This window comes from Armigeres subalbatus, chromosome 3 (assembly GCF_024139115.2).
Source record: "Armigeres subalbatus isolate Guangzhou_Male chromosome 3, GZ_Asu_2, whole genome shotgun sequence".
In the NCBI taxonomy this organism is placed as follows: Eukaryota; Metazoa; Arthropoda; class Insecta; order Diptera; family Culicidae; genus Armigeres; species Armigeres subalbatus.
This window is the reverse complement of record NC_085141.1, coordinates 113,385,387-113,403,878: the sequence shown is the minus strand read 5'-3', so window position 1 is coordinate 113,403,878 and position 18,492 is coordinate 113,385,387. Positions and strand designations below refer to the sequence as shown.

At 45.0% G+C, this 18,492-nt stretch overlaps 1 protein-coding gene across 2 annotated transcripts in view; it reads left to right on the top strand.

Annotated features, from left to right (window-relative positions):
• LOC134224976 (odorant receptor coreceptor) overlaps window positions 1–18,492 on the top strand; it is a 112,711-nt gene that overhangs the window by 54,829 nt on the left and 39,390 nt on the right. For both annotated transcript variants that reach the window (XM_062704678.1, XM_062704679.1), the window contains exons 2-6: window positions 7,478–7,916; window positions 8,049–8,209; window positions 16,576–16,674; window positions 16,970–17,087; window positions 18,081–18,288. In XM_062704678.1, the coding sequence (XP_062560662.1) occupies window positions 7,478–7,916; window positions 8,049–8,209; window positions 16,576–16,674; window positions 16,970–17,087; window positions 18,081–18,288 (1,025 nt within the window). The remainder of the gene's footprint in view (window positions 1–7,477; window positions 7,917–8,048; window positions 8,210–16,575; window positions 16,675–16,969; window positions 17,088–18,080; window positions 18,289–18,492) is intronic.

Below are 18,492 nucleotides of genomic sequence, written 5' to 3'. Positions count from 1 at the left end.
GGACCGTTTTTTGAATTTGTTCAATATTCCGAATTCATTGAGGCCAATCATTGACCTCTTTATACCAACAGTAGAAAGTTATCTGAAGCAATTGACTGTTGCATGGCCCCTTCTTGCAGGAATTGTATCTTTCGATGGATAATACGGCCATACAAGATACAATAACTGTGCTGCAGTGGAACTGTCACAGTCTGAAAAATAAATTAGACGTGTTCAAGTTTTTGATTCGCAATTCCGATTGCGATATATTTGCGCTCTGTGAAACATGGCTTTCTTCTGAAGATGAAATCAACTTCCACGATTTTAACATTATTCGCCAAGATCGGGATGATCATTATGGTGGCGTTCTTTTGGGGATCAACAAATGCTACTCCTTCTACAGAATTCCCATTCCGACTGTTCCCGGCTTAGAAATCGTCGCATGCCAAGTAAATGTGAAGAATAAAGATCTTTGCATAGCTTCAGTGTACATTCCTCCAAATGCCTCTATTAATCGTCGACATTTTTGGAGCGCAGTCTCCCTCCTATCATCTCCAGTATTGATATTGGGTGATATGAACGCACATGGTATTGGATGGGGCGAAACGTATGACGATTATAGAGCGCCTATTTTCTATGATTTGTGTGACGATTTCAATTTGAATATTTTGAACACTGGTGAAGTAACTCGAATAGGACCAAATGGCCAACAAAGCCGTATCGATCTGTCTTTATGTTCAAATTCACTATCATTAGATTGCACGTGGAAGGTAATTCAAGATCCCCATGGTAGTGACCATATGCCGATAGTCACCACAATTAAGAGTGGCTATCAACAATCTGAGCCAGTTAATGTTCCTTTCGATCTCACGAAGAACATTGACTGGCAAAAATTTGCATCGGCGGTAAAAATTGGTATTGACTCAACTGATACTCTTCCACCTTTGGATGAATATCGATTCCTTATTGAGTTGATTCAAAAAAGCGCACTAGAAGCTCAGAAACGACGCGTTCCAAGTACATCTGTTATCAGAAGACCAGCCACTCCTGGATGGGATGATGAATGTACTATGTTGTATTCTGAGAAATCTGATGCCTTCAAGACCTTTCGTAAACACGGAAGGTCCGAGCTTTTTGAAGAGTATTTGAGGCTCGAAAGAAAACTCAAAAATCTTCTCAAGGCAAAAAAACGTAGCTACTGGCGACGTTTTGTTGAGGGACTATCACGAGAAACCTCAATGACAACACTTTGGAAAACGGCCCGCAACATGCGGAACCGCATTTCCACCAATGAGAGTGAAGAATACTCCAACCGATGGATATTCAACTTCGCAAAAAAGGTCTGTCCAGATTCCGTACCAGCAGAACCGCTATTTCGAGAATCAGTCAATGATCCCGGTTCTTTGGGTGGACCATTCTCAATGCTGGAACTTTCTATGTCTCTTCTTTCATCGAATAACTCTGCTCCGGGATGCGATAACATCAAATTCAATCTTCTGAAAAACCTCCCAGATATCGCAAAATACGATTACTTGACCTGTACAACTGCTTCATGGAGTACAACATTGTGCCACCTGAATAGCGACAGGTCAAAGTAATAGCCATTCAACGTCTAATAATAATTCATACCGACCGATTACCATGCTATCATGCATAAGAAAATTATTGGAGAAAATGATCCTTTCAAGAGTCGACCATTGGGTCGAACAAAATGCATTACTCTCAAATACTCAGTTTGGATTTCGAAAAGGTAAAGGAACAAACGATTGTCTAGCGTTGCTCTCTTCAGATATACAGCTGGCCTTTGCGCACAAGGAACAATTGGCTTCAGTTTTCTTGGATATTAAGGGCGCTTTTGATTCAGTTTCCATAGAAGTACTGTCAGACAATCTGCACAGTAATGGATTACCCGTTATTTTAAATAATTTCTTGTACAATTTGTTGTCAGAAAAACAAATGAACTTCAAACTCGGCACTCTGACAACTTCCAGAACTAGTTACATGGGCCTTCCCCAAGGTTCATGTTTAAGTCCCTTGCTTTATAATTTCTATGTTAAAGATATTGACAATTGTTTGGAAGGACAATGCACGCTCAGACAACTTGCAGATGATGCCGTGGTCTCTCTAAGAGGTCCATGTGCAGGTATCTTACAAGGACCATTGCAAAGTACCCTAGATAATCTGACTGTTTGGGCCAGACATTTGGGGATCGAGTTTTCACCGCAAAAAACTCAGTTGGTTGTTGTAGTATTCAGAGTAAGCGGCTAATGATTTTATTTTGTATAAGTGATTCTAGACTATGATCTGATTCTGCTATTGTGGATAGTACATTAAACATAAGCAATCAAATTTACCAATCGTGAAATCACATATTTCGCGTGCCCCAATTTACCGTACAATGTGGCAAGTTTTACTTTAGACTTGATTCGAACTCTCAATGTTGCCTATGCACTAATACTGATCTCTATCGTGAAAGAATCTGTGCATGATTGAGTATTTGAGAGTATGGAGAGCAACATATTGAATTGTCTGACGAACTTTGCTTCATTTAAGCGTGTGTCAATGAATCGGTAGCTTGTGAGGGGCTGAGAGAGGTTACGCGGCGGGGTATGGCAATGTAAGCGCATTGCTGCCACCGCAGTGTGAGATGGTGTTGGTAGCGCCAACGGGTTGAGTAGCAACGACGAAGATTGCACCGGCAGTTTGTTGTCGAATTTAAAAACGAACAGTCGCACCGCTCTTCAACAGCGGATTCCATACAGCCGTTTTCGGCTGGAATACGACAGTTGTGTTTACTAGGAAGCGGTACCCTGCTCAACTGAAACTAAAGCTGTTGAATGATAACATCAACCAATCTTTATCTTCTAAATACCTTGGGGTCGTGTTTGATTCCAAATGTACCTGGAAACTCCACATTGAGTATTTGATAGAAAAATGCCGGAAAAGGATCCATTTTCTACGGGGTGCTCACCCGGAAGATCTCATCAAACTATATAGAACTACTATTCTCTCTGTTTTAGAGTACGGCTCTTTCTGCTTCCTCTCAGCAGCTGATTGCCACCTAATAAAATTGGAACGAATTCAATATCGTTGTTTGCGTATTGCCCTTGGCTGCATGCATTCAACGCATAACATGAGCCTGGAGGTGCTTGCTGGAGTCACTCCTTTAAAGCACCGTTACTGGGAGCTCTCACTTAGAATACTCATCAAATGTGGAACAAGTAACACACTTGTCTTAGATAACTTCGATAATATGCTTGAACTGGTTTATCGGTCAAGATTCCTAAGAGTTTATCTCAATTACATATCGTCAGATCTTTGCCTTCCATGTTATACTCCCCCTCGAGTTGACTTCACCAATGACAGTTTCTGAAATGTCCATGAAATATGCTATTCAAGGATTACCAGATCGCAATCTTTCTATTCCTTCATTTTTTTCTGAAAAAATATGAACATGTCAATTGCAACAACAAATATGTCACTGATGGTTCTCGCATCAACGAATCCACTGGCTGTGGTGTTTTCAATGTAACTTCAACCACCTTTTGAAAACTGGAACCGTGTTCGGTTTATGTTGCTGAGCTGGCAGCAATTAACTTCGCTTTGGGGACAATTTCAAATCAGCCCGTAGACCATTATTTCATCTTCTCGGATAGTCTTAGTTCTATCGAGGCACTCCGGTCGATGAAACCTGTTAAGCACGCATCTTACTTTCTTACAAACATAAGAGAGCAGATGCGTGTTTTGGTCGAAAGATCATTCAAGATTACCTTTGTTTGGGTCCCTTCTCACTGCTCAATCTACGGCAATGAGAAGGCAGACTCGCTGGCAAAGGTGGGCGCACAGGAGGGTGAGGTTTATGATAGACAATTCTCGAGCAACGAGTTTTTCCCATTAGTCCGTCAGAGTACTCTTCAAAGTTGGCAAAGAAATTGGACACACAACGAACTTGGACGGTGGCTATTTTCCATAGTTCCAAAAGTTTCTGGGCGAGCGTGGTTCAGAGATGAGGACTTAAGTCGAGGCTTCATTCGCGTGATGTCGAGACTTATGTCCAATCACTACTCACTAAACGTACATTTGTACAGAATAAACCTTGTCGATAGCAACTTATGTAGGTGCGGTGCCGGTTATGATGACATCGATCACGTAGTTTGGTTCTGCTCGGAAAATGACGCCTCCAGAGAGCAATTATTGGATACCCTTGTGGCCCGAGGTAAACAACCCTTCAGGGAAGTTCGAGGAGTTTTGGGAGATCGTGATGTTGTCTATATGCAGGCCATTTATGGTTTTCTTTGTTCTTCTGACATCAAAATCTAATATTTTGTTATTTTTTTTCTCTTTCTTCAAAGTTTTTTTTTTTAAGTCTCTGCTTTTCTGTTTAGTAGAGCTCCGTAGCTCTGGCCATCCGGAAGATGCTCTCAGTCGAACCATTCCTCGAGCACGACGACACGCCACATCGTCCCTGACGCCAAATGCCCGGATGAGAAGCTGAAATCTCCTGATCCCAAATCCTAAGCCCCGTCCATCCTTAAACATTGTAAACTAACCTCGAGTCACCACGAGTACGCTGGCTTCTATCCCTCTCTTACTAACTGTACAATAAAATGATATTGATTGTATATATCACAAAGAACCATGGCTCCGTAAAGTGTTATACACGCCTGAGCCTACCAAATAAACGAACTTGGAAAAAAAAAAGAGAGATCATGCACTGAACTGATTAATTTTACTACCGGCCACGCAATAAAGAACACAATAATTCGGCCGACCGCGCGATCGTTCTGCTGTCCGGAACAAGAGAGATCATGCACTGAACTGATTAATTTTACTACCGGCCACGCAATGCAGAACACAATAATTCGGCCGACCGCGCGATCGTTCTGCTGTCCGGAACAAGAGAGATCATGCACTGAACTCCGCATCAGCGCCACAAAATCTATCAAAACAAATAACAGAGTGGTCGTCAGCGATGGTAAACTGATAACGATGAGCGATTTATTGTGCGGAAAATAAAAAAGAAATCCTTAAAAACGAGTTCACCCATATAACCCATATAGGCAAGTGAGTTGGAGAGAAGAAGTGCTCAGATATGAACAAATACGAACAGAAATGCCTGTGAAAAGTATGGGTATAATGGGTGAGTATCACGGAAGAAAATTCAAGTGAGCCATCAATTTATCAAAAACAGCTCGATTTCAGCTAAAAGTATCGCTGTAAGAAGGATGACTTTCGGAATCAAGTCATGTTATCTGACGAAAGCAAGTACAGCATATTTGGATCAAATGGCCGATGTATGGTATGGCGGAAAATGAATATTGAGATACAGCCGCAGAATCTCTTTTGAGCAGTAAAGCATGGTGGGGACTCTGTCATGGTCTCTGCGGTGCTTGAGCGCAACCGGTGCGGGAAAATTTCACATTATTGAGGGAATCATGTATCACAAAATGTTCATCCGCATTTTGAAAGAAAATTTGAACGCCAGTGCTGAGAAATTGGGCTTACAGGGAACAAACATCTTACATGGTGATAATTACCTCAAGCACACAGCCCAAAGTACTAAGCTGTAGCTACTCTATAATACCCCAATCAAATGTTGGAAAAATGAAAGAATATTCCGTCCCCTATTACGGCTAGTTTGGTCAGTTCCATGCCACAAGAACTACAGCCACTCAGGGGAATCCAACGAAATATTGAATTCCATTCTTAACTCCTGTTTTCGTTTCAAAAGCGCGCTAAACTTCCCTAGACGAATACTTTTTGAGCCCGTATTTAATGAATTGTTATGTTTTGTTACCTTTGTTTTTGTTATTGTTTTATTTTTCCGTTTGATTTTTAACAATAAAGATGAATTGATTAATTTACTACACAATTTTAAAATCTCAGAAAACATTTTTATCGATTATGACAAGCAATAATGTGCTTGCATCGGGATGTTATAGCCTTGCAGGAGCAGCACACTGACCATTTGCAGTAGTCTGAACCGATCTTCCAACATAGCTCATGCGGAACATCTGCTGGGTGAGAGGCCTGTAGCACATATGCCGTCAACTCCAAATAAACCTGCATTTTTTGTGTAGCCTATGCAAACGACTTGTCCAGAGTAGAATACATTTTGCCCTTCTCGTAAAGGTCTCACGAAATCCCCAACACAGTCGAAAACCTGACCAACTGAATACAATAATTTTATTCCCAGCATTTAAAACAAAATAAATAACCTCAATGTTGCCATAAGTGATATTAACACTGTTAATTCGTAACACGAATTTCGTATTTTAGGAATGCTGCCAGACTTTAAATGTACTGCGAAACGAAAAGAAATGTTTTACGTCCTTGTTGTTCCATGATAACCGTTAAAATAATGATATAGGTATATAACAAATCTTAAAAAATTAATTCTTCGCGATTCAAGGAGCAGCCAATGTTTTGATTAATATCACTTTTTTGACAGTTCAAAAGTTCACCCGTAGATGGCATTCATTTTGCATTAGTTTGAAATAAATTTGCCTATAGCTGTTGTCTTGTTTTATTAGCTTATTTTTGTATTTTGAGAGGAAAAACAAATATCTTATTTATTTTCGTATGAATATTTTTCTGTTTAGAATACAAATTATAACATAAAACAAAACTCCAAAAGTAACGTTTTCATTCTGGCGATGCGCAGTGTTTTAAATTTGTTAATAGAAAGAAATTATCAATTTATGTGATAAGCACTTTATTTAATTAAAAATCTGACAATTTTATGCGAATTTGGAAAATGACAAAACACAAGGCAACCCAGCCACCTTCAGCATGGTCTTGCTTTGTAGCGTAGCTCACCGCACGGCTAAGGAAGGCAACAAAACAAACAACATCCAGAACCCATCTCGCATCTAAAGATAGTTCAAGGCGCAGCACAGAAAGAATATTTTTGCAGCTGAATTTTGAAGCAGAATTTGATAACCTACCGGAATATACTTGTATTCCGGAAGAACGCCAAGCAAAGATATATTCAGTAGAGAACTCGGAAGATGGCGGCCGCGTACAATGTAGCCCATCTTGTATCAAGTACCGAAATAAACTCAATTTATTAAACCAAATGGTGTAAATTACCACAATAACTAATTGATTATAAAGTGAAGGTGAATCAAAACACCATCTTTTGCTAGGCAAAAGCATTAAGTTTTCATGCTAATACCTTTTCCTTCTCCGTCAAAATAGAAGCTTGATAGAAGAAAGGTCGTATAAAAATCTTCCTGCTTGGGCTTGTGTCCTAATGAACCTATCTAATCTATTTTCAATTTCAATGTTATCTCAGTTGTTATTTCAGTTGGAAAAATGGTGCTTCGAATCTCAATCGCTTGAAAGTCCAGACATCTTGAGACCATTTATTGCTAGAAAATACAGTTCTATCGATTGTGATTAAACTGGGAACAAAATAGTTTAAAAGTCTTTAATAACTCCTTACCAATCTTTGATCTAAACTTACTCTGTTCTCTCGTTCATTATCCAATTCCAGATGAACGTCCAACCCACCAAGTACTATGGCCTGGTGCTCGACTTGATGCCGAACATCCGGCTGATGCAAGGCTTCGGGCACTTTCTGTTCCGCTACGTGAACGGGCCGATACTGGTCCGCAAGCTGTACTCCTGGTGGAACCTGATAATGATCATCCTGCAGTACTTTGCCATCATCGGCAACCTGGTAATGAACACCGGGGACGTTAACGAGCTGACGGCCAACACCATCACGACGCTGTTTTTCACCCATTCGGTGACCAAGTTCATCTACGTTGCCGTCAACTCGGAAAACTTTTTCCGCACGCTGGGAATCTGGAACCAGCCGAACACCCATCCGCTTTTTGCGGAATCCGATGCCCGGTACCACTCGATTGCGCTGGCCAAGATGCGAAAGCTGCTCGTCATGGTGATGGTGACGACGTTGCTGTCGGTCGTCGGTGGGTGTCCCAAAGCCATTTCTCTTTTTGTTTGTGAAGGAGCCACGTGGCTTGATTAATTATTATGGTTTAACTTTTGTTTTTCTCCCATTTGAACCGGGTTTTTTTTCTACCGACACGCAAACCGTGCAGCATGGATCACGATAACTTTCTTCGGCGATAGTGTCAAAAACATGTTCGACAAGGAGACCAACGAAACGTACACCGTGGAAATTCCTCGGCTGCCCATCAAGGCCTTCTACCCGTGGGACGCAATGAGTGGAATGCCTTACTTTTTATCCTTTATTTACCAGGTAGGTGGGGATGTAGTAAACTTTTTCAATAACATAGAAGGATAATTGAGGAATAATGGGAATGCTACTTATGTATGAAGAGACATAGTTGTGAAAGTTATATTTGGGAGTTGACTTTTCTCATTTTATCGCCATATGCAGTGTTCGTAGTATGAACAGATAGCAAGCAGATTCTGCTATCTGTCTTTAGAAAATATTTTCCCAGTCGATGTGAGATGCTTATGATATGACTCTACTTCCGCATATGCCAATCAAGCTCATTCTACACTAACTAAAGGCACAATAAATTTGATGGCTAGCGCTACTCAAATCCAACAACAACCCGAAATGAATCAGCCAAAAAATGAACATCTAAAAAATAAAGCAATTATAATGCAAATAATTAAAGTCCGTACCTTCTGTTTGCAACAAAGTAATCATATTCCATTACTCGTCCGATAGCCGTCGTGAATTCGCGTTGTTCTGAAAATTAAAAATCCTTTCAAAAGCAGGCATGTTGTACACAACAAGGGGTCATGACTGCGTGCGTGGATCAAGACCATGCAGAAGAAAAAAGGCGCCACTTCCAAATCCAATCCAAATCCAATCCAAATCCAAATCCAATCCAAATCCAATCCAAATCCAATCCAAATCCAATCCAAATCCAATCCAATCCAAATCCAATCCAATCCAAATCCAATCAATCAATCAAATCCAATCAAATCCAAATCAATCCAAATCAATCAATCAAATCCAATCCAAATCAATCAATCCAAATCAATCCAAGTCAATCAAAGTCAATCAAATCCAATCAGATCAATCCAAATCCAGTCAAATCAATCCAAATCCAATCAAATCAATCAAATCAATCCAAATCAATCAAATCAATCAAATCAATCCAAATCGATCAAATCAATCCAAATCAATCAATCAGTCAAATCAATCAAATCCAGTTAATCGTCAATCAAATCAATCAAATCAGTCAAATCAATCCAATCAATCGTCAAGTCCAATCAGTCAATCCAGTCAAATCAAATCAATCAATCCAAATCAGTCAAATCAATCCAAATCCAATCAAATCAATCGATCAAATCGGTCCAAATCCAATCAATCAATCAAATCAATCAAGATCAGTCAAATCGATCCAGTCAAGTCCAGTCCAGTCGATCAGTCCAGATCGGTCAGATCAATCCAGATCAGGTCAAATCGGTCCAGGTCAGTCCAGATCCAGTCCAGGTCAGTCAGGTCAGATCCAGGTCAGATCCAGTCAGGTCAAGTCAGTCAGATCCAGTCCAGATCAGTCCAGATCAGTCCAGGTCAGTCCAGATCCAGTCAGATCCAGTCAAGATCAGTCCAAGTCCAGTCAGATCCAGTCCAGTCAGTCCAGATCCAGTCCAGATCAGTCCAGATCCAGTCCAGGTCAGTCCAGATCAGATCCAGTCCAGATCCAGTCCAGATCAGGTCCAGATCAGTCAGATCCAGTCCAGGTCAGTCAGGTCAGTCAGGTCAGTCCAATCCAGTCGATCCAGTCAGTCAGATCCAGTCCAGTCCAGTCAGATCAGTCAGGTCAGTCCAGGTCAGTCAGATCGATCCAGATCCAGTCCAGATCCAGTCAGATCCAGTCCAGATCCAGTCCAGTCAGTCAGTCCAGATCAGTCCAGATCCAGTCAGGTCAGTCAGATGATCCGGTCGATCAATGGAGTCCAGATCCAGTCAGGTCAGTCAATTGATCAGTCCAGTCAGTCCAGATCCAGTCAGGTCGATCGGTCAGTCCAGATCCAAGTCAGTCCAGTCAGTCAGATCCAGTCCAAGATCCAGTCCAGGTCAGTCCAGATCAGTCAGATCCAGTCCAGGTCAGTCCGATCCAGTCCAGTCAATCCAGATCCAGTCCAAGATCAGTCAAGGTCAGTCTCAGTCAGATCGATCGATCCAGTCAGTCCAGGTCAGTCAGTCAGGTCAGTCCAGATCCAGTCAGTCCAGTCCAGATCCAGTCAGTCAGGTCCAGTCCAGTCCAGATCCAGGTCAGGTCAGTCCAGGTCAGATCCAGTCCAGATCAGTCAGTCAGATCCAGTCAGTCCAGTCCAGATCCAGTCCAGATCAGGTCCAGATCAGTCCAGGTCCAGTCGAGTCCAGTCCAGATCCAGTCAGATCCAGTCAAGTCGGTCAGATCCAGTCCAGATCAGTCCAGATCCAGTCCAGATCCAGTCCAGATCGGTCAAATCGATCCGGTCCAGTCAAATCCAGTCAAATCAGTCCAGATCCAGTCCGATCAGTCAGTCCAGGTCAGTCAAATCAGGTCCAGATCGGTCCAGATCCAGTCCAGATCCGGTCGATCCAGATCAGTCAGGTCCAGTCCAGATCCAGTCCAGATCCAGTCCAGATCAGTCCAGGTCAGTCCAGATCCAGTCAAATCCAGTCAGATCGGTCCAGGTCAGTCAGATCCAGTCCAGATCCAGTCCAGATCAGTCAAATCCAGTCGATCAATCCAGGTCAGATCCAGTCGAGTCCAGGTCAGTCCAGGTCAGTCCAGATCCAGTCCAGATCAGTCCAGATCAGTCCAAGTCCAGTCCAGGTCAGTCAGATCCAGTCAGATCCAGTCCAGATCAGTCCAGATCCAGTCAAGTCAGTCCAGATCCAGTCCAAGTCCAGTCAGGTCAGTCAAGTCCAGTCCAGATCCAGTCCAGGTCAGTCAAATCGGTCCAGATCCAGTCCAGGTCAGTCCAGATCCAGTCCAGATCCAGTCCAGGTCAGTCCAGATCCAGTCAGGTCAGTCCAGATCAGTCAGATCCAGTCAGATCAGTCCAGATCCAGTCCGATCGGTCAGATCGATCCAGTCAGTCCGAATCAAGTCCAGGTCAGTCAAGTCCAGATCAGTCCAGATCAAGTCCAGATCCAGTCAGGTCAGATCGATCCAGATCAGTCCAGGTCAGTCAGGTCAGTCAAAGTCAGTCCAGATCAGTCAGGTCAGTCCAGGTCAGTCCAGATCCAAGTCAGTCCAGATCCAGTCAGGTCAGTCCAGGTCGGTCAGATCCAGTCCAGATCCAGTCAGGTCAGATCAGTCCAGTCCAGATCCAGTCAGTCAGGTCAGTCCAGATCCAGTCAGGTCAGATCGGTCAGATCCAGTCTAGAGTCCAGTCCAAGTCAGTCCAGATCGATCTCAGTCCAAGATCGGTCAGTCCAGGTCAGTCAGTCCAGATCCAGTCGGTCCAGTCAGGTCAGTCCAGATCCAGTCAGTCAGGTCCAGTCAGATCCAGTCCAGATCAGTCCAGATCCAGTCCAGGTCCAGTCAGGTTGATCAGGTCCAGTCCAGGTCAGATCCAGTCAGTCAGTCCAGATCCAGTCCAGTCAGTCCAGATCCAGTCCAGATCAGTCCAGGTCAGTCCAGGTCAGTCAGATCCAGTCAGATCAGTCAGATCCAGTCCAGTCAGTCCAAGTCAGTCAGATCAGTCGAGTCAGTCAGGTCAGTCCAGATCAGGTCAGTCAGATCCAGATCCAGTCCAGATCCAGTCAGGTCAGTCGATCAAGATCCAGTCGAGTCAGTCAGTCAGTCCAAATCCAGATCCAGTCAGTCCAGATCCAGTCCAGGTCAGTCAGATCCAGTCCAGATCAGTCCAGGTCAGTCAGTCAGTCAGGTCCAGATCGGTCAGGTCAGTCAGATCAGTCAGTCAGGTCAGTCCAGATCCAGTCCAGATCAGTCCAGTCAGGTCAGTCCAGGTCAGTCCAAGATCGAGTCCAGATCCAGTCCAGGTCAGTCCAGGTCAGTCCAGATCGATCAGTCAGTCCAGATCAGTCCAGATCAGTCAGATCAGTCCAGATCGATCCAGATCCAGTCAGATCCAGTCAGATCAGTCCAGGTCAGTCGATCCAGTCCAGGTCCAGTCCAGATCGATCCAGGTCAGTCAAGGTCGGTCCAAGTCAGTCAAGGTCAGATCCAGTCAGGTCAGATCCAGATCAGTCCAGATCGATCCAGATCCAGTCAAGTCCAGTCCAGGTCAGTCAGTCCAGATCCAGTCAGTCAGTCCAGATCCAGTCCAGATCAGTCAGATCCAGTCAAGATCCAGTCAGAGTCGATCCAGATCCAGTCCAGATCAGTCCAGATCCAGTCAGGTCAGTCCAGATCCAGTCCAGATCAGTCAGATCCAGTCCAGATCGGTCAGAGTCAGTCCAGATCCAGTCCAGGTCAGTCCAAGTCGGTGGTCAGGTCCAGATCCAGTCAGGTCCAGTCCAGGTCAGTCCAGGTCGGTCCAGATCCAGTCCAGAGTCAGTCCAGATCAGTCAGGTCGGTCAGTGGTCCAGTCAGGTCAGTCCAGATCCAGTCAGATCCAGTCGATCCAGTCCAGGTCAGTCCAGATCAGTCCAGGTCCAGTCGATCAGTCAGGTCGATCCAGTCCAGTCGGTCAGGTCAGTCCAGATCCGGTCCAGATCCAGTCCAGATCCAGTCAAGATCCAGGTCAGTCCAGGTCAGTCCAAGATCCAGTCCAGATCGGTCAAGTCCAGTCCAGATCCAGTCCAGATCCAGTCCAGATCCAGTCCAGATCCAGTCAGATCCAGTCCAGTCAGGTCAGTCCAGGTCAGTCAGGTCCAGTCCAAGTCGGTCAGATCCAGTCCAGATCCAGTCCAAGATCCAGTCAGATCAGTCAGATCCAGTCCAGATCAGTCCAGATCCAGTCCAGATCAGTCAGGTCCAGTCCAGATCCAGTCAGGTCAAGATCCAGTCAGTCAAAGATTAGATCGGTCCGATCAGTCCAGGTCAGTCAGATCCAGTCCGATCAATCCAGATCAGTCAAATCAGTCAGGTCAGTCAGATCCAGTCAAGTCAGTCAGTCAGTCGATCCAGTCCAGGTCAGTCAGATCAATCAGATCCAGTCCAGATCGGTCCAGATCAGTCAATCAGTCAAATCAAGTCAGGTCAGTCCAGATCCAGTCGGTCAAATCCAGTCCAGATCCAGTCCAGGTCAGTCCAGATCCAGTCCAGTCAGTCAGGTCAGATCCAGTCCAGTCCAGATCCAGTCCAGATCCAGTCAAGTCAGTCCAGGTCAGTCAAGATCCAGTCCAGATCAGTCAATCAGATCCAGTCCAGATCCAGTCGATCAGTCCAGATCCAGTCCAGATCCAGTCCAAGTCAGTCGATCCAGATCAGTCGATCCAGATCCAGGTCAGTCCAGATCAGGTCAGTCAGTCGATCCAGATCAATCAGTCAGATCCAGTCCAGATCAGATCAGTCAGGTCAATTCCAGATCAGTCAGATCCAGTCCAGATCCAGTCCAGGTCAGTCCAGGTCAGTCAGGTCCAGTCCAGGTCAGTCAGGTCGATCCAGATCCAAATCGGTCCAGATCCAGTCCAGATCCAGTCAGATCCAGTCCAGGTCAGTCAAATCGGTCAGATCCAGTCCAGATCCAGTCCAGATCCAGTCCAGATCAGTCCAGATCCAGTCAGGTCAAGTCCAGTCAGTCCAGGTCAGTCCAGGTCAGTCAAGATCCAGTCCAGATCAGTCCAGATCCAGTCCAGGTCAGTCCAAGTCAGTCCAGTCCAATCAGATCGGTCAGGTCAGTCAGATCAGTCCAGATCAGTCAGGTCCAGATCCAGTCCAGATCCAGTCAAGTCGGTCAGGTCGGTCCAGATCAGTCCAGATCAGTCCAGTCCAGTCCAGTCCAGTCCAAGTCAGTCAGATCCAGTCCAGGTCGAGTCCAGATCAGTCCAGATCGATCCAGGTCAGGTCAAGATCAGTCCAGATCAGTCGGTCCAGTCAAATCAGTCCGGAGTCAATCAGATCGGTCAAGTCAGTCCAGATCGAGTCCAGGTCAGTCAGATCAGTCCAGGTCAGTCCAGATCCAGTCCAGATCAGTCCAAGGTCAGTCAGATCCAGTCCAGATCCAGTCCAGATCCAGTCCGATCAGATCCAGTCAGATCCAGTCCAGATCCAGTCCAGGTCAGTCAGATCCAGTCCAGATCCAGTCCAAGTCAGTCCAGATCAGTCAAGATCCAGTCAGATCCAGTCAGGTCAGTCCAAGATCAGTCAAGATCGATCCAAGTCAGTCCAGATCCAGTCAGATCCAGTCCAGATCCAGTCCAGATCCAGTCGGTCCAAGTCAGATCCAGTCCAGATCAGTCCAGGTCAGTCCAAGTCAGTCCAGATCAGTCCAGATCCGAGGTCAGTCCAGATCCAGTCCAGGTCGATCAGGTCAGTCCAGTCAGTCAGATCAGTCGGTCAGATCCAGTCGATCCAGTCCAGATCCAGTCCAGATCAGTCCAAGTCAGTCCAGATCAGTCCAAATCAGTCCAGGTCAGATCCAGGTCGAGTCCAGATCAGTCAGATCCAGTCGATCCAGTCAGATCAGTCCAAAGATCAGTCCAGGTCAGTCCAGATCAGTCAGTCGATCAAATCAGTCCAGATCGGTCAAGTCCAGGTCGGTCAGTCGGTCAGGTCAGTCAGATCCAGTCCAGGTCAGTCAATCGGTCAGGTCCAGATCCAGTCAGATCGGTCCAAGTCAGTCCAGATCAGTCCAGATCCAGTCCAGATCCCAATCCAAATCCAGTCAAGATCCAGTCCAGTCAGGTCCAGATCAGTCCAGGTCCAGATCAGTCCAGGTCAGTCAATCAGATCCAGGTCAGTCAGATCCAGGTCAGTCGGTCAGTCAGATCCAGTCCAGATCAGTCCAGTCAGTCAGGTCAGTCCAGTCAGTCCAGATCAGTCGATCAGTCCAGATCCAGGTCAGATCAGTCCAGATCCAGTCCAGGTCCAGTCCAGGTCAGTCCGATCAGTCCAGGTCCAGTCAGATCCAGTCCAGATCCAATCAGGTCAGTCCAGATCCAGTCAGATCAGTCCAGATCCAGTCAGGTCAGGTCCAGGTCCAGTCCAGATCCAGTCCAGTCAGGTCCAGATCAGTCCAGGTCAGTCCAGATCCAGTCCAGATCCAGTCAGAGTCAGTCCAGGTCAGTCCAGATCCAGTCAGGTCCAGTCCAGGTCAGTCAGTCGATCCAGTCCAGTCCAGATCCAGTCCAGATCAGTCAGATCCAGGTCAGTCAGTCCAAGATCCAGTCCAGTCAGTCCAGGTCCAGTCAAGTCGAGTCAGATCCAGTCCAGTCGATCCAGATCAGGTCAGTCAGGTCAGTCCAGGTCGGTCCAAGTCCAGTCCAGGTCAGTCCAGATCCAGTCCAGGTCAGTCAGTCAGTCAGGTCAGTCAGATCCAGTCCAGTCAGTCCAGTCAGGTCAGTCGGTCAGGTCAAGTCAGTCCAGGAGTCAGTCCAGATCCAGTCCAGGTCGGTCAGTCCAGTCCAGTTCAAGTCCAGTCCAGGTTCAGTCCAGTCCAGTCCAGTCAGTCAGGTTCCAGTCAGATCCAGTCCAGGTCAGTCAGATCGGTCAGATCAGTCCAGTCAGTCAGTCAGTCAGTCCAAGTCCAGTCAGTCCAGATCCAGTCAGGTCAGTCAGATCCAGTCCAGATCCAGTCAGTCAGATCCAATCCAGGTCAATCCAGATCAGTCCAGATCGGTCCAGATCAGTCCAGATCAGTCCAGATCCAGTCAGGTCAGTCAAATCAGTCAGTCAATCGGTCAGTCCAGTCAGATCCAAGTCAGTCCAGTCCAGGTCAATCCGATCAGGAGTCAAGTCCAGATCAGTCAAATCCAGTCCAGGTCAGTCCAGATCAGTCCAGGTCAGTCCAGATCAATCCAGTCAATCCAGTCCAAATCGATCAAATCAATCAAATCCAGTCGATCCAGTCAATCCAATCGATCCAGTCCAAATCAATCCAGGTCAATCCAATCAAATCAGTCCAGATCCAGTCAATCAAATCCAGTCAAGTCAATCCAATCAATCCAAATCCAATCCAAATCCAATCCAAATCCAAATCCAATCCAAATCCATTCCAATCCAAATCCAATCCAAATCCAAATCCAATCCTTGATTTCTTACTCGTCTGCTGCATATTCACCGAGCTGCATATTCAATAAGAACGACTTTAATATCCTGGAAGCAGTGGCCAATCGTATATTTACATTCCCTTCTGAATAAAGTGGATTAAGCTTCATATTTGACCACCTTCCAGGAATGTCTACAAAAAACATTTCTAGAAAATAAAATGGACAAATGACATCCAAACTGACAGTGCCACGCCTCCATAGTTTAAAGCTTCATGGTTGATGGCTTCAAGCAAGTCAAATCGCTCCCAAATGGCCCCATATTTTTCAATGAGCGTAATTGTGCCGGAGTGAATATAAATGTTTCTGTCCAAGCTGTAATTTTCTTTGACTTTCCTTCCATCGTAGGGCACTATGCTGTGTTCATGACCCATGTTGCAGCCGTTATAATAATCGTCATCATCCCGCGTCGACCCGTTCACCAGACTGACCGCATTCAACTTTTTTTTTTCACTTTTCCATCCTGACAGGCTTATTTCCTGCTATTCTCGATGTGCCAGGCCAACCTAGCCGATGTGATTTTCTGCTCTTGGCTGCTCTTCGCTTGCGAACAGTTGCAACATCTGAAGGTATGTTATTCATAATACTTAGACTGATGTACATTCCTATGAAGTCCTTCGGTAAGAAAACATTCGATTGAAATTGTCAGTTCAACTGATCGTGAACTGTGCCTACAATTAAGATGCAATGTTCTTATTCAAAACACAAATCTAGCAATTATTTCGTTTTTATTATTTTTGTGCCAGTCCTATTCGAATGAAGCATGTTTAAACCTTTAATGAATCAACACCCGCAGAACTAATTAGTCTCAATCTCTGACATGGGTTCATCCTCTTGTATTCATGCATATTTCGTTTCCCGCAGGGAATAATGCGACCACTGATGGAGCTATCCGCCTCGCTGGACACCTACCGCCCGAACTCGGCTGCCCTGTTCCGAGCCATTTCCGCCGGATCCAAATCGGAGCTGATTTTGAATGAAGGTAAGTGTCTGGTCTATCTGTCTGTCAGAGCTACTGGCAGGCAGCAACATCGCGATCGTCCATCAAGGTTGAAAGCTTCGAGTTGAAAAGTCGACTGCTGGTGGTGTGGCTTTTAAATAAAGCTACACGATTTATAAATAGACTCCGGAGAGAGGGTTAAGCCCTCGTCCGTTTCCACCAAGCCAGCTGATAGTGTGCAACAGCGCTGATTCGAATGAGACTTCAGAGTCTTGCAATGTTTTCAGCGCGATGGCGGACCGAAATACCAACTATATTGGGTGGAGGCTGCGGTTCGTTGAAATGCAGATTTCCTTAAAATCGAAAGATCAAACATCAATAATTGTGGGTTTTCATCAATTGGCCGGAATTCTGTGAAATAATGGAAACATATTAGACAGACTATCTGCGTTCTGATGATCATTTAATTTGATTTGAATTTAAACCTATGAGTTCAAACACCGCTGCAATGCTTCACATTCGCACGGCGTGGTACGTGTGGTGCATTTATTCACGAACTCCTTTCTGCATCGCTGTCTGGCAGTCAACGTTCACCGAAACAGCCCGCTTAGAGTGGTGCAGGCTCACACAGCAATCCTTCTCTATAGCAAAATCAAAGCGTGTATCTTTCCACCACTGCTCTCGCTTAGTCACTGAGAGTGTTGCTGCAGAAGTGGTAAAAAACGACATGCAGTTCGTTAACATGAGCTCCGAATCGTGTCGTAAATTGAAGTGGGGCAGGGCTTTTATACATGGAATGAACTGTATCAACATGTTGGTCTTTGATCCGAGGTACAAAATGAATGTTGAAATATAGGTCACGGGTGTCAATTTTACGAGTGCATGATTGAATGGAAACATAACGGGGGTGTAGCTCAAATGGTAGAGCGCTCGCTTAGCATGTGAGAGGCACCGGGATCGATACCCGGCATCTCCAACTATAATTTTGTATCCTGCTATAGGAAATTATGTTTATGTTTATTTTATATTCCTCAGAAAAGGATCCGGACACGAAGGATTTCGACCTGAACGGAATCTACAACTCGAAGGCGGATTGGGGCGCTCAGTTTCGAGCTCCGTCCACTTTGCAGACATTTGGCGACAACGGCGTAAATGGCAATCCGAATGGGTTGACTCGAAAACAGGAGCTGATGGTGCGCAGTGCTATCAAATACTGGGTTGAGAGACATAAGCATGTCGTTCGGTAAGTGAAACTCTAAAACCTTTGGTTAGTAACAATAAATCACATTGAAACTTCGTCTGAGGATAATAAATCTGTTTGCCAGGAGTAGTTGACCTGGTAGATCGATTGAACTAAATTTTCATGCATATACATAAAAGTATAACTATTCCCTTTGATTTTATTGAAAATTCCAAGGAAAAACTTTTTAAATCCTCCGAGATACAT